Genomic DNA, 21,736 nt, shown 5'->3' with positions numbered 1-21,736 from the left:
AACATTTTTGAACAATATAAAATGGCAATGTTATGAAAGAGCTTGATGAGCTATCATGATGGTAGAAATAGAAAAAAATTAGGGTAGAATGCAAGTTTTTTTTAAGGATTACAACACTCTTGAGAATCAAAATGTTTCACACCCTATAATGATTCAAAGTAAATTGTATTAAATATCATAGGTAAGCAATAAATTAAAAACTCTAGTTGCTTCTCTGAGATGTTTTTATCACATTCTTGATTTTTTCGTCAAAAACCGACATCATAATTAACATGAAATACAAAAGAATTAAAAGTGAAGATACCGGTGACTATTTTTAGGCAATTGTTCAGGTCACATTTACTTACGATATGCTCAAATTGAAGCTTATAGCAATAAAGCCTCATTCTTTTGCAGATTTTAGTTTTGAGTTACTTTCACCCATTGAGCCCTACATTCATCCAGTATTGGCGTAACTGCTTAATATGCCACAAGGCATGGTTTTAATATAACAAGTCACTCATAAACATGAGCATGCTGAAGATAGCAACTTGTCTCTGTCGGTGGTAATTGCATTAATTTACTGCTTGGAGCATCAAACCAGACCATTTAAAATCTAAACCTCGCTTATGGTAGTGCTACCGAGTTAGTAGGCTAATTTCCAAAGGATTCTACACAGCATCGATTTTTTATAGTACTTGTTTACAAATCACATGAAAACCGAGTTCCATGAAATGCACAAAACAATAATTACCTCTAATTGAACCCCATGATGCTCTATATTTTAATCCTGTCGCTATAGTGACAGTCAAATAGAGGCGGTGTTCAAATAAAGGCTGACACTGTATTTTTCAAGTGGCAGGTAAAAATTTTGGAAAAAGAAATTTAGCTCTTTTATAATGGGCGAAGCAAATGCGCCTATATTTTGCCTTCTTTTGGTAAAGCATTATTAACTCTTTTGGATGTAATAAATCTAATAATTTACCTCCAACTTGTCAAAGATCTCGTTATAACTATGCATAGATAAGATGAGGAATATTCTACCAGTTGATATCTATTGCTTGCAATTAACCTGCGATGATATTACAGCCTGTGTCCTGCTTAGCAATTTGATAGAGCTTTAAATTTTTATTTCATTCTAAATTTGAAGACATTTTTTTATTTTATATCTATATTTAACAATGTTGTATAAAGCTCATTGCACTCAATGATATGTTTGCTACAGTTTGCTGCCAGAACTAGTTTTTATGTGCAATAGAAGAAGAGTTATGAGCATCGATCTATTGTAAGATCAGATTACCGCAAATGATGCTGTCAAACAATATGCAATAAATCTGCAAATTTATAAGCTATATGATGATAATGTATCGAATGCCACAAATATCTATTCATGAACAAGTGACATAAACGAACCATACTTTAAAGTTATAATACGTGTAAAAGAAAAAATTAACGTTTTTAAACCAACAATATTTGCATCGTTTGCTTGGCCAGCTGCGTTCTGGTTGATGCTTTTGATGAAATGAACATCTTCTGGTTGTCCAATACCTGCCACGATTCGATTTTTTATTATCTGTTTTTGGTTTGGTGCTTTTTGCCTCGCGTTCGCTATAACTAATTCAAGGAGAAAGACCAAGCCATGATGTTCTCAAAAGTGGCCTCTTGCATACTTGGCAGTATAATGACCTTCGAGAACTGGCTCGTATTTCAAAGATTACTAGTATCTCAAGGAAGGATTTTGCTCAAAATTCTGCTCATATCTTGATTTTTATGTTCATGATTATCTGATGTAGGTACACTGGGCGTCAAGGTATAAATGTACAACGTAAGCATAAAAAACTCATTTTTATATACATTTAAACTTGACCAGATATTGGACCTACAATCCAGCTGTTGCAATTTCTTGAGGATAGCTACTTATACACCTAGCTATCGTCATTTTAGGTCAGAAGGTTGCAGATGAGACAGACATTTCATTAACTAATGTGTACCACCTGGGGATGAATGTGACAGTGGATAGACTAGTAGTAGGTAATTATTATGACTTTACCATGCGATTCTATCAACTGAACTTTGATTAGACTGCATCTTCAAGGCAGCACAGTAAATGCTGAACAGCATTTCTTGTTACCACAGAGAACCCGCTTTTGTGGGACTTATTTTTATAATTCTTAGCTGACGCTAATAACATTGTCTCATTTGTTTGTTTTCTAGACATTCGTGTTGGTAACTCGTTCATAACTTCATCTGTCTCTTTATTGTATCTTAGTTTGTTTTATTCAAAATCAATTGGTTTAATGTTACATTCTACATTCAATTTAAATTCATTGCTGAATAGCACAACAGCAGTTGTAGTTTGCATCACATTATGTAATGTATTATGTAACACCCTCTTTGTCATGTAGCTAGAACTAATCCCTCAAGCCAGCATTAATGAGAATACATGCATAGTGTCAAGGTGTACATTTTGTGATTGCTCTAATAAACCACAAGCTATTTCGGCTCTAAACTACACTAGAAATGTCAGTGAAGGTATCCGAGCTTATCAAGACATATGAGGATGGTAAAAGCGGTGACTTCAGTGTCTGGGTGGACAAGCTAGAGTTAGTGGCCAAGCTTCAAAGAGTGGACGATCTCACAACCTTCTTACCATTATTCTTGTCAGGAGCAGCATTTGCCGTGTATAAACATTTAGAAGATGATATCAAGGAAGACTACCCTAAACTAAAGGCAGCTTTGTTGACAGCTTTTAGTGTAGACAGGTTCAGTGCTTATATTCAGCTGCAAAACCGAGCTTTAAGAGATGGTGAAGCTGTAGATGTATATCTGGCAGATCTCAAACGTTTAACAACTTTGATGGGACAATCAGAACCTGACCCATTGCTTAAATGTGCATTCATGGCAGGATTACCTACAGAAGTGGCTACACAACTAAAATCTATTGCTTCTGTAGAAGACATGGGTCTTTCGGAGTTAGTGAACAGGGCCCGCATGATGATAACTGCAGGAAATGGCGAAACGACCTCATGTGCTGCTGGGAAAAGGAGGCAGCATTGGCAGCGCCGTGAGGTCAGGTGCTACCGGTGTAATAAACTTGGTCACATCCAGAAAAACTGTTTTCAGATGCAGGGAAATGCCAGTGGGGAAGTGTATGCACCGGCTCTTCCCCCAATGTAAAAAACTCGGTGCTACCCTTTGTTTATGTATGGATAAAAGGCACAAAGATAAAAGCATTGGTGGATAGTGGATGTGAGCAATCAATTATACAACAACAGTGGGCACAGCAGTTAGGATTGCTGCCGAAAGGTCCTCAGCGACAAATAATGATGTTAAATGGACATATCACTACATGCAAGGGTGAGACAACTCTTGATATAGAACTGGATCACTCTTGTAAAATTACAGTTCAGTGTATGATTGCTCCGAAGCTAGTAAGCGGTTGCCAGATGATACTGGGAATGGATGGCATTGCAAAGCTAGGTGGGGTATCTATAGATAAAAATAGAGGTGTACTCTTTGGAGCAAGACAGTTAAGAACAGTTGGCGTGATGCTACGTAACAAAGCTAGTCCTGTCAGTCATAATGATGACCAGCAGCCGCCGATAGTTATAGATGATAGAGACTTTAAAGCACAATTTGATGGCCACAAGTGGACAGTTGCTTGGAAGTGGTTAAGTAGAAAGCCTATATTGTCCAATACATGTGGAGAATATGCTATAAATGATGCCGTCAGAGAAGAATATGAAAAACAGGTTATGCAATGGATAGAAAACGGATGGCTGCAGCCACACCGAGAAGCGCTTCATGGACCTGTAACTGGCATTATTCCATTGTTGGCAGCTACACAACCTAATAAAGAGACAAAGGTACGACCTGTAATGGATTATAGCAGAGAACTGAATGGGTATGTCAGCAGTCATCCTGGTTTGGACACCGCAGTATGCCAAGACAAACTCCGCAAGTGGCGTAAGTTAGGCAGTGATGCTTGCATGTTAGACTTAAAGAAAGCATATTTACAACTGCATGTTGATGGTAGTTTGCAGAGATTTCAAGCTGTTATGTTCCATGGAACATTGTATGTCATGACTAGACTAGGTTTTGGTCTCAATGCAGCGCCTAAGATTATGTCAAAAATATTGTCAACAGTGTTGTCACTTGATCCTACGGTTGCTGCTGGTACTGATCATTATATTGATGATATTTTAGTAAATAAGTCAGTAGTGCCAGTCGAAGTTGTGCGCAGCCATTTGTTAAAGTTTGGTCTAGTCACAAAAGAGCCTGTCGATTTACGTGAAGCGCGTGTTCTAGGGCTTCGCGTGACAATCAGTAAAAAAGGTATATGTACATGGCAACGTGACTCAGCTGTGCCAACAGTGGAAAGCATTCGTACAAAAAGAGATTTGTTTTCTGTGTGTGGTAAACTGATTGGTCACTACCCAGTAGCTGGCTGGCTACGAGTCGCATGCAGCTACATGAAGCGGTGTGCTGCTGATGGCAAGTGGGATGATGCAATAGCAAAAGAAGTGCTGCATATGTTAGATGAAACACTAAATAGGGTAACAGGACATGACCCAGTGCAAGGCAAATGGTCTGTGAATAGAGATGAGTGTTGCAAGGTCTGGTGTGATGCGAGCTCTATAGCTATTGGTGTGTGCATAGAAATGGAAGGTAGCATTGTAGAAGATGCATCATGGCTAAGGAAAATTGATGACAGTATGCATATAAATGTAGCTGAACTTGAAGCCGTACTTAAAGGATTAAATCTTGCAATAAAGTGGGGAGTAAAACAAGCTACGATTGTCACTGACTCATTATCAGTGTATAACTGGGTTAATTCCATTATCACAGAAAGCCATCGCCCCAAAGTCAGTGGATTTTCAGAAATGATAGTCAAAAGGCGGCTTGGGGTTATTGCGCAATTGGTAGAAGAATATGGCATCACTCTACAAATGTCCTTGGTCAAGTCAGCGGACAATCGTGCTGATGTTTTAACGAGGGTGAACAAAAAGTGGCTGAAACCACTAGTATCATGTGTGGGCGTAGCAGCGGAGGAAGTTTCAAGTATTGATGAAGAAATATATAACATGCATCAAGTTCACCATTTAGGAGTTGACAAGATGAGTTACTTAGCTAATCAGAGGTTTGGTGACAGAGCCTCAAAAGATGTGATTGAAAGGGTTGTGAAAGAGTGTCAAATCTGCAAACAAATTGATCCTTCACCTGTGAGATGGGAGAGAGGAAATTTGGAAGTCGAAAAGGTGTGGCATAGACTTGCTGTTGACATCACACATGTGGGCCGAATACCTTATTTGACCATCTTGGATTGCGGCCCTAGCAGATTTGCAATATGGTTAAAACTGAGAGATGAGACAGCCAACTCTGTAATAGCACAGTTGGTACGCATATTTGAGGAGCGGGGTCCCCCACAAGAGTTGCTTTCTGACAACGGTCCATGCTTCAAAAGCGCACAGTTGTCTAGCATCCTAAAAACATGGAACGTAAATCATTTGTTAAGTTGTGCTTACAGGCCATCTGGTAATGGCATTGTCGAAGGTAACCATAGGACAATTAAAAGAATGGCTGCGCGTTCAGGAAACGAGGTTAACAGAATGGTATTTTGGTACAACAATACCCCAAACAGGCGAGGTATTGTACCTTCGAAAATGCTATACTCCTACGCAGTAAGAAATCCTGACGTTGTTGCATCTTAAAGGCAGCACAGTGAATGCATACAGCATTTAATCTTACAGCAGAAGCAGGGCCGTAGATTCCTAAGGTGATGAGTGTGCCTGGCACCCCCTATTTTTTTGTCACAAAAACGACGGGAAATGATAATAAGTTAAAATGTTAATAAAGTTAAAATGAAAGTTTTGAGAAAAAAGTTAGTTTTCATGGAGGACGTCATTTTGCTAGTTGTTGCCAAGAGACAATCACACAATGCCACGCACTATGCGTAGTTCCCATTGATCCGCATCCCGAAGAGCAGGCTTATGAGAAAATTAAATGTAGAGGCTGAGGATGACTCTGAGAACATTAGCAAGTCAGCCTTATGGCGCGAATATTATGTTATTGAAGTCAGCGCCATGGCACCTAAAAGAAAGGCACAAACTCTCATGAATTTCTGGGCGAACCAAAGCAGCAGGTTAGTGTTTTTTTTAATGATTTTTCTTGTAATCACATGGTTCTCACTTGAAAACATAGGTCTACACCCCTGCATAGAGGACCTACTTTTGATATAAATGTAGTTATTCTTAATAAATTCTATCTGCCGCTGATAATATTGGCTCATCTGTCCCTTTAATGTATTTACGTTTATATTATTACAATAGACTTTGATATTGTAATAAAATAGGTTTATTGTAATACCTATATCAGCAAGCAGTTGATATCTTAATATTAACTGCTTGAGATGTTACATTCATGCTTGATGCTGAACACTACAGCAGCAATGTTTGCTTTGAAAGGCATCAACACCCTATGTAAACCCACCTCTATTTGAGCGCCACCTTTATTTGAGCGCCACCTCTATTTGATCGCCGTTATAGGAGAAGGATTGAAAAATAGAGCACCATCCTTTAATTGAACACCACCTCCATTTGACCACCACTTTGACATTCTTTGATCATTACAAACTAATAATAGCTATTTATTAGTAGAAGTGTCACCAAATTCATCCTAATAATGACTCGGTTATATCAATAACAATGACTTCTTTTGTGGTTTCTGTTCGAATCAAAGTCAGCTTTCCAACTTCAAAGCTTTCCGGTTATTTCGTTGAAAACTTTGAAAGCAACACCATAGAAATGATTAATAACTGTATCAGTCTAATAGTAGCTTCTCGTTTAACAGGATTTTGATACTTTGATGTCTGTGAAAAACGGTTTACATTTATGATAGCATGTGAACGACTAGTGGTAGGCTAAAAGCTGTGCATAGTGCCCATGAAGCTAAAAGCTGATCACAATTTGTTTAAAATTTTACTACATCAAAAAATTGTTTGGAGGCTAATATCGACTAGATCATCAGTGCAGAAAAAGAGTTGAGGTCAGAAGACGCTATTGAATGTATTGAACAGCTAGAAGAACAATAAGCAACAATCAGAATGCAGCTGGCTGAGGCAGACGGTGCAAATATTTTTGTTTCAAAAATGTTAATTTTTGTTTCTTCATGTATTATAAGATGGGTTGTTTATGTCACTTGTTCATGAATATATATTTGTAGCATTTGATAGATTATTATTATATAACTTATTAATTTGCTGACTTATAGCATATTACTTGATAGCATCCTTACGGTTATCTTAACTCAGCAAGGGTGAACCAGATGAAGGAAGGAGATGCCACCAGAGGAAGGACAGGAGACTTTATCAGAGATTGTGGCTTTTGTGGAGGTAGCCATGTCAGTGAAAGATGCCCAGCTTACAGTAAGAGCTGCAATAAATGCTCTAAATTCAATCATTTTTCTAAGTAAATATTTCTTATAAGTCTTGTGCTATAAACATTGTAGAACATGACATGGATAACTATAAGTCTTGTGCTATAAACATTGTAGAACATAACATCGATAACTATAAGTCTTGTGCTATAAACATTGTAGAACATGACATCGATAACTATAAAAAACATACAGATGATTCATTTGGATGTAGAAAAAGTTTTTGAACTGAAAAAAAGTTTACCGAAAACTAAGTGGCTCATAAATGTAAAAATGGCTGTCCACAGTTTTGATGCTAAACCTGATACAGGTGCTGAGGTATCGGTTATGTCAAAATCAGCAGCTAAAAGTGTTGGTGTCACAATTTGTTTAAAATGAGCGCTGAACTGGCAGGCTATGGTAGAAAGGCTATAATTCCTGTGTTGGGTAAAATGCATATGAACATTTCTGTCTTACGTTCTCTGTTCCCAACTTGTCAAAATTAACAGCTCCATTTTGGCAGGTGCGCAAGATGAATGTTCCATTTTGTTGGAAAAGCCTACAAGAAGCATTTGACAAAATCAAGTGGGAAATTGCAAATTCTCCAACCCTGGCTTATTTTGACCCCAAAAAGCCGGTAACTTTGCCAGCTGATTCTAGTGTTCACAGCCTTGGGGCAGTGATTTTGCAGGATGGCAGACTGGTTGAATTTGTTGCCAAGTCACTGACAGATACACAGCAGTGATATTCTCAAATGAAAAAAGATGTTGCAGTTGTTTTTGCTCTGACAAGGGTTAAGTATTTTGTGGGGAGTAGAAATAATGTGACAGTCAAAACAGGTCTCTAGCCTTAGCTGGAGTTGATGCAAAAGTCTCCTTGTGAGTTGTCCCCTCGTTTAGCTCAGATGCGCTTAGAGATCTTGTCATATCCTATTCAGATGAAGCTGCAGTATAGACCAGGTAAGGATACGACTTTGGCGGATGTTCTGTCTAGCTTTTGCCGAGCAGAGACTAATGAGTTTGAAGGTTCGGGTACAAATCCCCTTCTCCAATTTTGTCAAATGACAATTCAGTCTAGTCCTGTAATGAATAAATATAGACTTTCTACAGCCAAAAGATAAAGAACTGTCAGTTGTTTTCAGCTATACTAAAACAGGTTGGCCAGTTGCCAGGGAGATAAGGGCTAGTAGGGCATTGCCATATTATAACTTGAGAAACATGTTGTTGGAAGTGAATAGAGTTATTATGTATGGGTCATGTGTGGTTATGCCTGTAGTCTTGAGAGCTTATGCAATCACTCTCTTGCATGCTGCACACCAAGGGAGTCACCAAAACAATTGAATGTGCTCAGTCTCATGTGTTTTGGTCTGAAAGCCGAAAATACGTAGTGAATAAGTGTGTGTCTTGTGAAGCTTGCATTCGTGTGGAGAGAGTAGAAAGGAAGGAGCCATTTATTTCATATCCCGTGCCAAAATATCCATTTTTAACTGTTAGAATTGACCTGTTTGGCATTTATAGAGAAGACCACCTCATGCTAGTTGACTACCTGACTAAATGACCTGCTTTCAAGCCATTGAAAGGTACTTCTAGTAATGCGATTGTGCAAAGTGTAGAAAGTGTGTTAGCTGATTTTGCTGTGCCTGAAAACGTGTTAAGTGACAATGGTCCTTATCTGTGCAGCAATGTGTTCAAGCAACTCTGTAAATGTATAAAATAAACATATTACTAGTTCTCCGCTGCACTCATCAGAAAATGGCCAACTACAACGTACAATAGGCATTGTTAAGGGCTTGATGAGAAAGTGTAGGCAACAGGGCCGAGATTGCCCAGAAGGCTAAGCAGGTGATGGTAAGCTAATTTGGCTTGCAATCCACTGCAAAGCTCTTACAGGGTAGGGTAATACGTGATAGTATGCCTGTGTGTGAGACTGTTTACGTAGTGAAGTCGTATGACTTGCATGAGTGTCGTGAAGAGGTTAGTAGAATTAAATCAAAAGACGAGTTTTACCATGATAACAATGATGATAAGGAAAACAACTTGGATGAAGGCCAGCGGTGTTATTCCAAAACTGGGACAAAAGACTGGGTCTCAGGAAAGGTAGGAAGGTTTGTTAGTGATCAGTCATACAATATAGAAAGTCCTAGTAGTCAAATATACATACGCAATCGCATACATATTAAGCCTAGTCCCATAGTTGGTCCTGGAATGCAGAAGGTAACCCTCAATATCAGCAAGTGAGAGACCAGACAAACAGCACACCAGTCGCACATCATCAGGCAAGTAACCAAATAGCTAGCACACCTGTCTCACAGCTAATTTATGAACCAGCAAGTTCCTTTGGCAGTGATACTAGTGTGTCAGTTCATCGTTCACACCGTGCGACTAACCTTTCAAAAAAATATGTGGATCCGGCGTTTTATAATGTCAGAAAAACCTTGGTATAATTTTAACTTAAAGAAAAAAACAGGAGTCACCATTTACTTGTGTGTAACATGGTCAACATAACCTTCAGTATGCCTAATTTTATAAATTGACCTATCCTACAGCAACTACGTAGGTAGCTGTATTGTACTTCATTGCATATATACATCATGATATAGTTTTGTTTTGATACCGTGTGCTTCATATTTATATTCACTATAGCAAACATACCTAGTTGTGTAATTTTGGACACCATCTATTATGCAGTTTTTTGTTCTTTGTGCGATTACTAGTATTAGATAATGATATATGACTATCAGCTGGCATTCTCTTCTATCAGAAGCGAAGACTGTCATTTGGACTATGATATATGTACCTTAGTCACTACTGTGATAGTTTTATGTTATGTTTACTGTTCTTTTTTTGCTTCATTCATAAAAAAAAGACGATGTCATAATAATGTTGTTTGTTATTCACTGGAGTCAAGGTTAAGCCAATTTTATTTACTGCTGTTCACCAATACATGTGCTCATTATATGCTCATCCCAAATATTATACAATGTATGCATTATGCTTCCCTCAGCATGAAGGGTTCGGCTTGTAGTTATACACTGTGAACGAGTTATGTAATAAAAATCTGATAACATCTGCTCTACAAACTACTCCATTTTTCCATAAAACAGTGTTCACATATAGGCTCTACGTTAGCTTATGGTGATGGTTTGAGAATAAAAGTATTCTTAATCACTCTCAACTTAAGAGAAGTGCTAAAGAAAGAAAATAAAAAAAGATGTCAGGTATAAATATAGATATTCACTAGAGATATAATCAATGTACATGAAAGGTTAGGTACAAACATAGATACTCACTGGAGATATAATCAGAGTACATGAGAGGTCAGGTATAAACAATGATACTCACTAAAGATATAATCAGTGTATATGAGAGGTCAGGTATAAACATAGATACTCACTGGAAACATAATCAGTGTACATGAGAGGTCAGGTATAAATATAGATACTCACTGAAGATATAATCAGTGTACATGAGAGGCCAGGTATAAACATAGATATTCACTGGAGATATAATCAGTGTACATGAGAGGTCAGGTATAAACATAGATACTCACTGGAGGTATAATCAGTGTACATGAGAGGTCAGGTATAAACACACTCACTGAAAATATAATCAGTGTACATGAAAGGTCAGGTATCAGTTTCTTGATGAAGATTTTGTGTCATTTAATTAAGGCTGGGCGGTTTTGGGCACCAACTGTATACCGAGACCGCACGTGTTTAAACCGATACCGTACCGCATACCGACATTGAGAGAACAACTCCCAAAAACATACGGTTCGGTTTACACACCAACAAATACCGCAAAATGAGACAAAACCGCATGAATTTTTGGGAGTTGTGTTCTACCTACCATTGCTACTCAACACTAGCCAGCTCTACTTGAGTACAGGGTCCCTTTGTACAAGGGATGGCATTTAGGTTGCACAATCCACCTGTTGGTTCATTCCACCACTCTTAACTTTAAAGTTGAATATTGTGTATTCTTTATTTTAGGCGAGCGTGTAGAAAGCGACCATAGAATACAAAATCATAGACACATAAAATCATGTACGATGTTTGTTGAGAATAAACCCAGCTCGTCAGCAATGAACGACAATTTATTTTATTTATATATGTAATTACAAATACCGTATATAAAACAACATTCAACTTGACAGCGTTTACTGCAATCCTACATACATCTACAAATAAATTGCGTGCTTATTAATAACTAACATGGAAGAAGTAAGCAGCGTGGTTTCTACATCTAATGTAGTGTATCAAAGCATTGCCAAACATCGGATTTCGATGATGTCGGTGTTAACTTCCAAATCTGCATCTTCGGTAGATTTCAACGATGATGATGGTGATAAAAACCCCAAATCAGCATCCTCGGTGTCTTCACCTACCAATGATGACAAAAATCAATTAGAGTACGAACTACAAAGTAAACAGAAACATAAAATATAGAGCAGTCGGCGAACGTGAGGAGAGTGAACAGCAAAGAGTAAAATTTTGCAAGCAACAATGTCTATACCAGTAATTGTCATTTTAAAAGCTTTAAACAATGTCTATATCATAAAATTTTGTTCTCGTGAGCTTCAAAGAAATAACGCACATTATTAAGATAGATTTTATTTAAGTTCAGGCGGTTAGTTATGTCCAGACTGGAAACAAAACTCCTAATGATAAGGAATTAATTATTACAATTAAAAAGATAATGCAACTGACAGAGTGTATGGTTTGGAAATTATCATTGACAGTCATAACAAACTCGAAAATTTTGAGTTCGAGTATTGAATAAATAATATTCTCATTAATTCTGCTGCCTAGCTAATATTTCCTCTCCATTTAAATTTATAAAAAAAATAGTACGGACACTACAACTGCAATAACTGGCAAGTCAATGTTCACGGCTGTCCATCTGATTAGCATCAATCTTTATTGAATCAAAAATAAAAAAATGATGATCCGCACCCATGCATACGATAGATTTAGACTTAGAGAGTAGAATGAAAAATCAAATGCCTCCCAGCCATACCAACTAATGCACCAAGTACCGACACAAACCGAGTATGACCACTCGTGGCCTAACATCGAGTATAATAAGAAACAATGAAAGCATTTACCTTCTGCGATACTCTCGCCGTACATTCTAGCATGACGACTCTTCTTCCTGCAAAGGATAGCCCCCTGCGACGAATCATCATCTCCATCCACCAATCAATCTGCTCTATTTTGGAGCCACTTTTACCATGTGACAACAGTTGCTCGGTCTACCTGAGTGCGTACCGATACCGAATGAATGTTGACATAATTGTTCGGTATTCTCGGTACGTGAACGACCGAACCGCACCGCGCGGTTTCATTGTGACATTTTTACCGCTCGGTTTTAAAACCAAGTACCGCAAAAACACGGTAATACCGACATACCGCCCAGCTTTACATTTAATGCCTACTCATATCAGCCTCTAATATTACATTCATACTAACCAATTCAGGACCGGCAACATGCAAAATACACAGCAAACCAAACCCATTATATTCAACAATATAGGAAATTACTCAGATAAACATCACTCTACTCCCTATCATGTCACCAAAGACTTACACACTGTTACAAAGCAATCATTTCAAACCCATCCACCTGACAGCAGTTTGTCAAAATATGAGATCCTTATACTGCAGGATGTTAAAATCCAGGAAATGGACCACACAGCTAGAATGACCACAGCCAAAACTCACTGCAGTATACTATCACAAAAATTCCATCTAGACAAGAACAACAAAGAACAGAAAGATGAATGCATTTACCTCATAAGCATCATCAATAAAGCATACAGTGACATAATTCAAGATTTATCTATGGAAGATCTTTTCTCATACATGGTCGAAAAGGAGGACATGACATACCAGAAAATTAATAGCTGCACAGTTACGTGCCAGCAGTTTCAATTTTTTTCCTTTAATGGATTCCCTGACCATTCCAAGTGGACAGCTAAAATAAGAGAGCTATGGATTACAACTAGGAAAGCTATTCCAAAAAGTGTGGCATCAAAACTCACTCGCTGTTTATCTCCGTATACAACAATGACATAATATTCATCCAAGGCTGTATGGCCCTGTTTTATGCTGAAGAGGTTATCAAACTATTACTGACTAGCTGGTTTCCTTCAAACTGTTCCATGTTAACTGTAGAAAGCCGCAGGTTTTTAAATAAGTTTAAGAGTTACTGTTATTCTTCCATTCAGATAAACACTCAAATAGGACCTCTGTTGACAGTATACATATACATTGTAATTACGAATTCCAATTCTCTTTAAGAACACAGCACAGCTTCAAGTCTGATAAAAACAATAGAGAAGCCACAGGAAAGACAATCCAAGATGATCCTGGTTGAAAAGTAGTTTATGGTAGACATACAAAATCAACTATCATAAGCCGCACAAAAAAAAGAGAACCTAGAAAAAGAAATATCAAGTATTGAAGAAACAAGCACTCAACTTCAAATGACAACAGGCCCAAAAATAGGAAACCTTAGTCAACGCGTAGATAACCTAGAACACGGTAGCAGAGGACAAAGAGAAGAAAGAAAATCGTACAAGACTGCAGCTCTTTCCCAAACCACAGACAACCCAAAGGGAAGTTTACCTATTAGAAACTCAAACAGCAGAAACGATGCCCAGCATGTCCCAAACAATCCAAACAGAATTTCACCCAACAGCAATGTAATTAGCAGAAACGATGCTCGACCTGCTATAATTACATCAAACATGCCAAGAGTTACATTTGACCCAAACAAATGCGTTGTAATATATGAACGCAATGACAAAACCCACCTCAGCAAAGATAACAATATTAGAAGAATAGTAGGTAAAGACAAAGAAGTCACCATAGATAGGATTACTCATAGCGCTAATGGCAATGTTCTAGTTCAACTTAGCGAAGAGATAATGGTCGACAAAGTTATCTCGCAAAGGGAGCCAACAAACTTTGGAAACTCCAAAGTAAGAAAAATCATTCCACCCACTCTAAAATCAGACGTATTAAAGGGAGTTCCAACCGATATAACCGATGAATAGATACAGGACGACCTACAACAACAAGGCTATAATGTCACAGAGTTCAAGCGGTATAAGAGAGGCAACTCATTCACTACAGCATTGAAAGTCAGATTTGAAAGCAAAACTGCCCTTGAAAAGGCCCTACACACCAGAGTCATTATAGACCAATGGTTCTTAACCAGGGGGAAATTCCCTCCCCCCAGGGGGGAATTTTAGAATTTTAGGGGGGAATTTTGGGATTTTAGGGGGGAATTTTGGGATTTTAGAGGGAAATTTTTGGGATTTTAAGGGGGAATTTTGGGATTTTAGGGGGGGAATTTGGCAGTTTGCCAAAGGGGATTTTCTTGGCACCAATTTTTCTTATATAAAGGGCATCGAGGAGTGAATGAATTTCAGTAGTTTCAACAAAGCCAAGATCTAAAACTGTGGAAAAGGTAAGGATTGCTACACTACTTGCATATGCATACCTGCAATATTAATTGTTCAGTTACCGATTTGGTTTGCATAAACGTATAACATTTTGACAATTTGCTCTGTAGCCTAACATATGTATGATGTTTTGCTCATGTAGATATTGAACGTATTCAAATATTTTGATTGCATATCCCATATTGGAGGTCTTAGAAATGTCAAAGACAAAAAGACGAACATATGATGATTCTTACCTTAACTATGGATTCACTTGTATGATTAAAAGCGGCATCGAAGTACCACAATGTGTTTTGTGCATGAAAGTGCTCGCTAACGACTCCATGAAACTACATCAACTTAAGCAACACTTAAGAAATAAACATGCAAAACACATGGATAAATCAAAGTCGTTCTTTGAAGCTAAAGAGAGAGAACTCAAGCGGGCAAAACTGGATTCCACTGGCAGCTTTCATATCTAGGCAAAGGCCATTATCGAGGCATCCTATGCTCTGTTTTACCGTATCGCCAGAGATAAGAAGCCACACACCATTGGTGAAACATTAGTTAAACCTTGTTTGCTGAAGTGTACTAAGATTATTCTCGAAGACGCAGCCGCTCAAAAGATAGCTGATTTATCCCTTTCAGACAGCACAGTGAAATCGAGGATCGATGATATGTCTGCGGACATAAAGAGGCAAGTAAATGAAAAGATCAAGTCATCTCCCATGTTCGCCATTCAACTTGATGAGTCCATTGATGTCGCTAGCATTTCACAGCTGATGGTGTTTGCACGCTATGTACACAGAGAGAAAATTGAGGAAGAATTTCTGTTCTGCAGTCCTCTAACAAAGACCACCACAGCTGCTGATGTTATGAACCTGGTTTCCGACTTCTTCAGCAAAGAACATCTGGACTGGGGCAAACTAATTGGAGTTTGCACTGATGGTGCTCCAGCCATGCTTGGCTGTTGTGCTGGATTTGCACAGTTGGTAACAGAAAAGAATCCTTTAGTGGTGAGTACCCATTGCTTCATTCACAGACAAGCACTAGCAGCCAAACCTCTTTTAAAGGATTGCAGGAACACCTTTCTTCAGTGATTAAAGTGGTAAACTTTATCAAAGGCTCTGCCTTGCAAACACGTCTCTTCCACAAGCTATGCAAAGATATGGATGCTGTGCACTCATCACTATTGTTCCACACCGAAGTGCGATAGTTATCAAAGAGTAACATGCTTCTGCAATTCTTCAATCTACGAGCAGAGGTCAATGAGTTATTGAAAACTCATAACAAACCCAAACTACTGGCTTCAATGCAGGTGGAAAGCTTCCATCAATGTCTTGCTTACCTGGTTGACATATTTGGTTCAATCAACGAAGTGAACACAAAGATGCAAGGTAGAGACAGAAATGTGTTGAATGTAACTGATAGTATCAATGCATTCAAGGACAAGCTCAAACTCTGGATGGAAAGACTGGCTACTGGGAATGTAAGAGTTTCACTTCCAGTTCTGCATTCATTAGTTGACAAGAAAGCTCCTTCCGCTTCTTTGCTAACCGACATAAAGCATCACTTGAACAGCTTGGTAGCAGAGTTTGAGAGATATTTTCCAAAGTTAGATCCTAGGACAGAGCAATTGATGAGCCTGACCCGAGACCCCTTCAGGTGCAATGTCCACGAGATTCCGGAACAGCTTCAAGGGGAGTTTTTGGAGCTGACAAACAACTCTGCATTAAAAGATGACTTCAAGGAGCTATCAATAGAACACCTTTGGGTTCAGGCCCAAAGATTGTATCCCAACATAAGCCTGGCCGCTTTCAAGATGCTCATACCATTTGCTTCCACATATCTTTGCGAGTCAGCATTTTCTGCAATGCTAACCATAAAGAGCAAATCTAGAAACCATCTGGAAGTAGAAGCTGACCTATGGTGTGCCCTATCTACAACAACTCCTAACATCAAAATTCTGATCAGCTCAAAACAAACACAGAAATCGCACTAGTCTGCTGACTGTCTTACAATGATAGATATATTGAGTTTCAATATACATTCATTTTTAATATTCCATGTAAATATGACTGTAATAAATGCATATATACATGTATATATATGTATATAAGTTATATATGTAAATAAAGTTCACTATCTAGTTGCAGTGCATTATTTAAAGGAGTTGGGAGGGGGGAATTTCTGTCTTTAGGCTTGGAAAAGGGGGAATGGGGCAAAAAAGGTTAAGAACCACTGTTATAGACCATCTCGCTATCAAAGTAGAACCAGTAGGTGAACGGATCTCAGTGACACAATGCTATAACTGTATGAAATTTGGTCACATAGCTACAGGCTGCATGAGCCAAAAAAATTTCGTCACTGTTCTGGCCCCCATGAAGAAATGCATGACAAATGCCCAAATGAAAAAAAATGCATTAACTGTGGAAGGAAGCACAAATCCATAGAAAAAAACTGCCCAAAATACAGAGTGCTCTTTCATCGGCAAGAACTGAGACATAAACAAATGTTACACTCCATCAACTACTATGGCTAATAAGTCTAACAACAAGCTAAAGATGATGCAGATTAACATAAATGGTTGTTCCCACTCCTCACTATTAACTCTAGACAACTACATCACTCAAAGCAAAGCAGATCTAGTATTCATTTTAGAAACTAAAACAAAGCAGATTTCAAATGATTACTTTAAAAACTACAGCGTTCTTTCAAAACCAAACCACAAGAGTCCCTCTAGACAAGGCCGTGTTGCTATATTATTACACAACACTATAAGCTCTGACAGACTACACAGTCTAGAACAAGATTTAGAAATACTTTTCATAGCCATCAACATAAATTGTAAATGGTTCATACTCGGATCAACATGTATTCAACCTGAAAATACAACAAAATTAGATACTGTTCTCAAAAAAATTAGTACAGCCAGAGCCGAAATGCCTAACCTCAAATGCACAGAGCTAGCTATACTTGTTGATTTCAATGCAAGGCACTCGGCTTGGAATGACTGCAAAACCAATACACTTGGCAGACAGCTTTTTAACCACTGCAATAACCAAAACTTTGAAGTGATAGACCAACACAAAGATTTCACTTTCTTCTGCAATAATGGAGGAAGTGTTATAGACCTTGTCATAACATCTCAAAATACAGCTACCATAATAAGCAACCCGTACACAGATGACTCTACAGAACTTTTCTCAAGAGCACCAACAAAAGGCCACATTCCGGTGTGGACATTGTTTACAACACTAAAGATAAAAACAGAACCGAAAATCTCATACTCTTGGAACTGATGTGAGTGGAGTAAATATACTACACAATTAGAGATACTTTCAGCAGAAACAATCCCAAGGATTGTAGCAAAAAAAGATCCTACAATTATATGGAACAAAATTCTTACCAATCATACTCGTTTCAAAGAATCAAATATCTCAAAAATTAGGCTATCAAGGCACTGCAAATCTTACTGGAATGAAGAACTGTCAACCTTGTCAAACGAACTAAGGCAAGCAAAGGAAAAATTCATACACAGAAGTTCTTTTGAGAATGGGGATACGCCTGAATTATCAAAAGAAAGATTCAGAACAGTACTGGAAGATGCAAAAACAAAATTTCTGGAAACAAAAGCAGACGCCCTCAACTGCAGTAATGGTCCAGCGTTTTGGAAGAAAATCAAGCAGACTTTTTATGACAATACTAATGCTAAGATCGGCAACTTAAGTACAACCAGCAAAATTTTCACCACCAATTCAAGTAAAACAGAACTCTTCTATCACAACATCTTCAAAGGCAAAAACTTTAACATCAACTCTACAACAAACTCAGTCATCAGGGATTCATAAGGGGCTCATGTAAACAAAAGAGTTGCAGAAGGATTACAAAACGAACCTAGATTTCCACACTTGACCACACCAGTCACAGTTGAAGAAATAATCAAGTCTACACAACAAATTAAAACCAGAGGAAAAGAACCCGACTACGACGGAGTACACCCTTCAATGATAAAAAATGGAATTTTCCAGTTTCAAATTACACTCAAAATCCTGTTTGGCACTATCCTTACCTCAAGCAAGTGGCCATTTTCCAACAATGTAGTAATTTTCTTGAGAAAGCCTGGGAAGAAAAATTACACCACAACAAACAACTATTGCCCAATCACAAAAACATCTATACGTGTCAAAATTCTAGAAAGAATAATTGAGCACAGACTTAGAATTCTAACAGAGTAAAAAGGCTGGATACCGGAATACTAACACGGATTTTCGTAAAAACAAATCTACCTCTACTTATCTATGTCCAATGATAATATAAATTCGACACAATCAATCATCTAAACAAAAAGTCGCAGACCTTTTTATTAACCTACAAAAAACTTTTGACAGTGTGTGGTACCAAGGAATGCTGTTGAGACTCGCTGAATTAGGAACAAATGGATTCTTCCTTAAATTAATATCTAATTTTCTCACATGACGAACAATCAGAATTAAAGTTAACAACCATCTATCACAGCTAAAACAATGCGCAATAGGACTGCCACAAGGAAGCATCTTATCCCCTATACTTTTTATACTTTACACAAGAGATATGCTGAACTCATGGAATAGAACCCCGCTTCAATATGCAGATGATTGTTCCATTATCTGTTCAAGACCAAATGAAAAACTACTATATAAAACAATGGAAAGCAACTGCATGAAGCTCACACACTGGCTAAAACAATGCCGCATGAAAGCAAACTGTTCCAAGACAGATACTATTTGGTTCAACTGCAACCCAAAACCACTTCAAGTCAGCCGAGAAAACAAACATTACCAATTCTACTAAAGTTTTAGGTTTAACCCTAGACTCTAAGTTAGCATTCAACACACAAAGAGAAGAATCAAAAGCGATATTGGCCAAAAATGGTGAATACTTCTCCCGTTCATCAATGCAGGGTTAAAGCCATATTATTCTAAAAAGATACTAGAATCAAGCATAATACCGAAAGTGTTTTACAATAGTTTTATACGGAATCAAAAAGCTGCCATCTCTCTCCATAGTTGTTTGAAAGATATACTAGGAGCAAAGAATAATCCCTCAATGGAAGCACTCCACCATATCACAAACATACGTACAGCTGAGTCTTTAAGCTTCAGAGACATATCTAATGTTACTTAGCTTGCAAAGAGATAAGTGCTTTATTGCCGATATCCATGCAAGCATATAATGATAATTCCACATTGTATATGCACGAATATATACGATATATATATGAATGCCACATCTCCCTTTTTATCCAAAAGGCTAGCTGAGTAAGCGGACTATATGTATGAGTATAATAAAGGGATAACTGTAAGCAAGTATAAGCATAAAATACAATATAATGCAGACCTACGCAAACTAACCAAGCCTAGAGGTCGAGGCGGTTTGGAGTTCTACGCACCCGGTTGCTACGGCATGGGGATGGAGCAATCTGGGGTCTCGGAGCAGTTTGATTGATCGGCTGTGGACTGCTAAGCGTGGGAGTTGTAGGTCTAGCTTGTTGGTTGCCAAAAGTATGGTTGTCAGGTAACGGAGTAAGTGAATGTCGGTTACGTTGTAACTCCTGTGAACTAGTCTGAATTGCAAACGAATTGTCGGGAAGTCTCTGTCTTACGGTGCCTGTCCTACCTAAGTCTCGGATGTAAACATTGTAGTCAGGTTCTATGGGTGGTAGTGGTCGTGTATTGTGTAGGCGATCGTAGTTGTATTTCATTTGTCATTTGTAAGTGTTTTCTGGGTCTTTAACTAAGTCATAGTTCGGTATCATCGGGTTTAATGAAGAAGGATCTACGCATAAGTCACAACGGAGTCGTCTACACATGAGTAGTTCAGCCGAGGATTATCCATTTTGAATTGGTGTATTTCGGTATGCAAGTAAAGCTTTGTATGGATCTGTAGATTTCTTGAGAAGATTTTTGACTGTTCTAACAGCGCGTTTGGCAGCTCCATTTTCTTGAGGATAATGTGGTGAGCTTGTGACACTCTGACACAAGTAATCTTTGGCAAACTGTCTGAATTCTCGACTTGTGTACTGTGGTCCATTATCGGAAACAACGATTTCTGGAATGCCATGACGGGCGAATATCGATTTGAGTGATGTTATAGTTGATTTGCTGTCAAGGTGCGATAGCTTGCTGAGTTCAACATACCTTGAAAAATAGTCTGTTACAATGACGTAATTCGATTGATTCCAATAGAACAAGTCGGTTCCAACTCGTTGCCATGGTCTGTCCGACAGACTGCTAGATTTCAAGGGTTCTCGATGTTCGTCTTGGTTCACTTGACATGTACGGCATGATTTGACTATCTCTGCCATTTCAGCAGATATACCAGGCCACTAAACAGATCGGTGGGCCCGCTCTCTACACTTTTGTATGCCTAAATGTCCACCATGTATATGTCAAATATACTCAAGCGTTCCGGCGGAGGTATTACGATACGTTTAGCATACAGCAATAAACCATCGATGAGTGTAAGTGGAGACTGAGCATGCCATTATGGTTTGAGATGTGTGTTATCATCAGATTAATATGCTGGCCAACCTCGTTGAGTGTACTCAATCACAGATTGGAAAGTTGTGTCCTCTTGTTGCTTGTTTCCAAGCTCAACTAGTCGTTGTTCAGTTGCTTGTAGATTCGCTATGTTGGTAATTGTGCTCACATCAACATCTTTTGCTAGCTCAACATCATCCTGGCTCGGTCTTCCAGAAGGTTGTCGTGACAATAAATGGGCTATATAGTTGGTTTTGCCTGGGATATGCTCTACCGTAAATGCATATTTCATAGTTCTGAGTCTTTGTCTCTGAATTCGCAGTATCAGGTCATTGACGGCTTTTGAATTAAATATCGGTACCAACGGCTTGTGG

The 21,736-nt window shown here is 38.3% G+C and overlaps 1 protein-coding gene across 1 annotated transcript; it reads left to right on the top strand.

Annotated features, from left to right (window-relative positions):
• The first annotated feature begins 13,878 nt into the window (after positions 1-13,878).
• On the top strand, positions 13,879-20,328 carry LOC137389595 (protein FAM200C-like). Its single transcript, XM_068075654.1, has 4 exons — positions 13,879-14,376; positions 15,429-15,857; positions 16,160-16,772; positions 20,219-20,328. Exons 1-4 carry the CDS (start codon positions 13,879-13,881, stop codon positions 20,326-20,328), a joined length of 1,650 nt encoding a protein of 549 aa, XP_067931755.1.
• The last annotated feature ends 1,408 nt before the right edge of the window (positions 20,329-21,736 follow it).

Source organism: Watersipora subatra, chromosome 1 (genome assembly GCF_963576615.1).
Source record: "Watersipora subatra chromosome 1, tzWatSuba1.1, whole genome shotgun sequence".
NCBI classification, from domain to species: Eukaryota; Metazoa; Bryozoa; class Gymnolaemata; order Cheilostomatida; family Watersiporidae; genus Watersipora; species Watersipora subatra.
The sequence above is the reverse complement of the archived record's forward strand: the minus strand, read 5'-3'. Positions and strand labels throughout refer to the sequence as shown.

Bases quoted from the DNA above. Each gene is read 5' to 3' on its own strand.
- LOC137389595 (XM_068075654.1), top strand. From the start codon at position 13,879: ATGACAACAGGCCCAAAAATAGGAAACCTTAGTCAACGCGTAGATAAC. The intron at 14,377-15,428 runs GTAAGAAAAATC...TGTTTGCTGAAG, and splicing joins CAAACTTTGGAAACTCCAAA to TGTACTAAGATTATTCTCGA. The intron at 16,773-20,218 runs GTGCCCTATCTA...AATATAATGCAG, and splicing joins AGTAGAAGCTGACCTATGGT to ACCTACGCAAACTAACCAAG.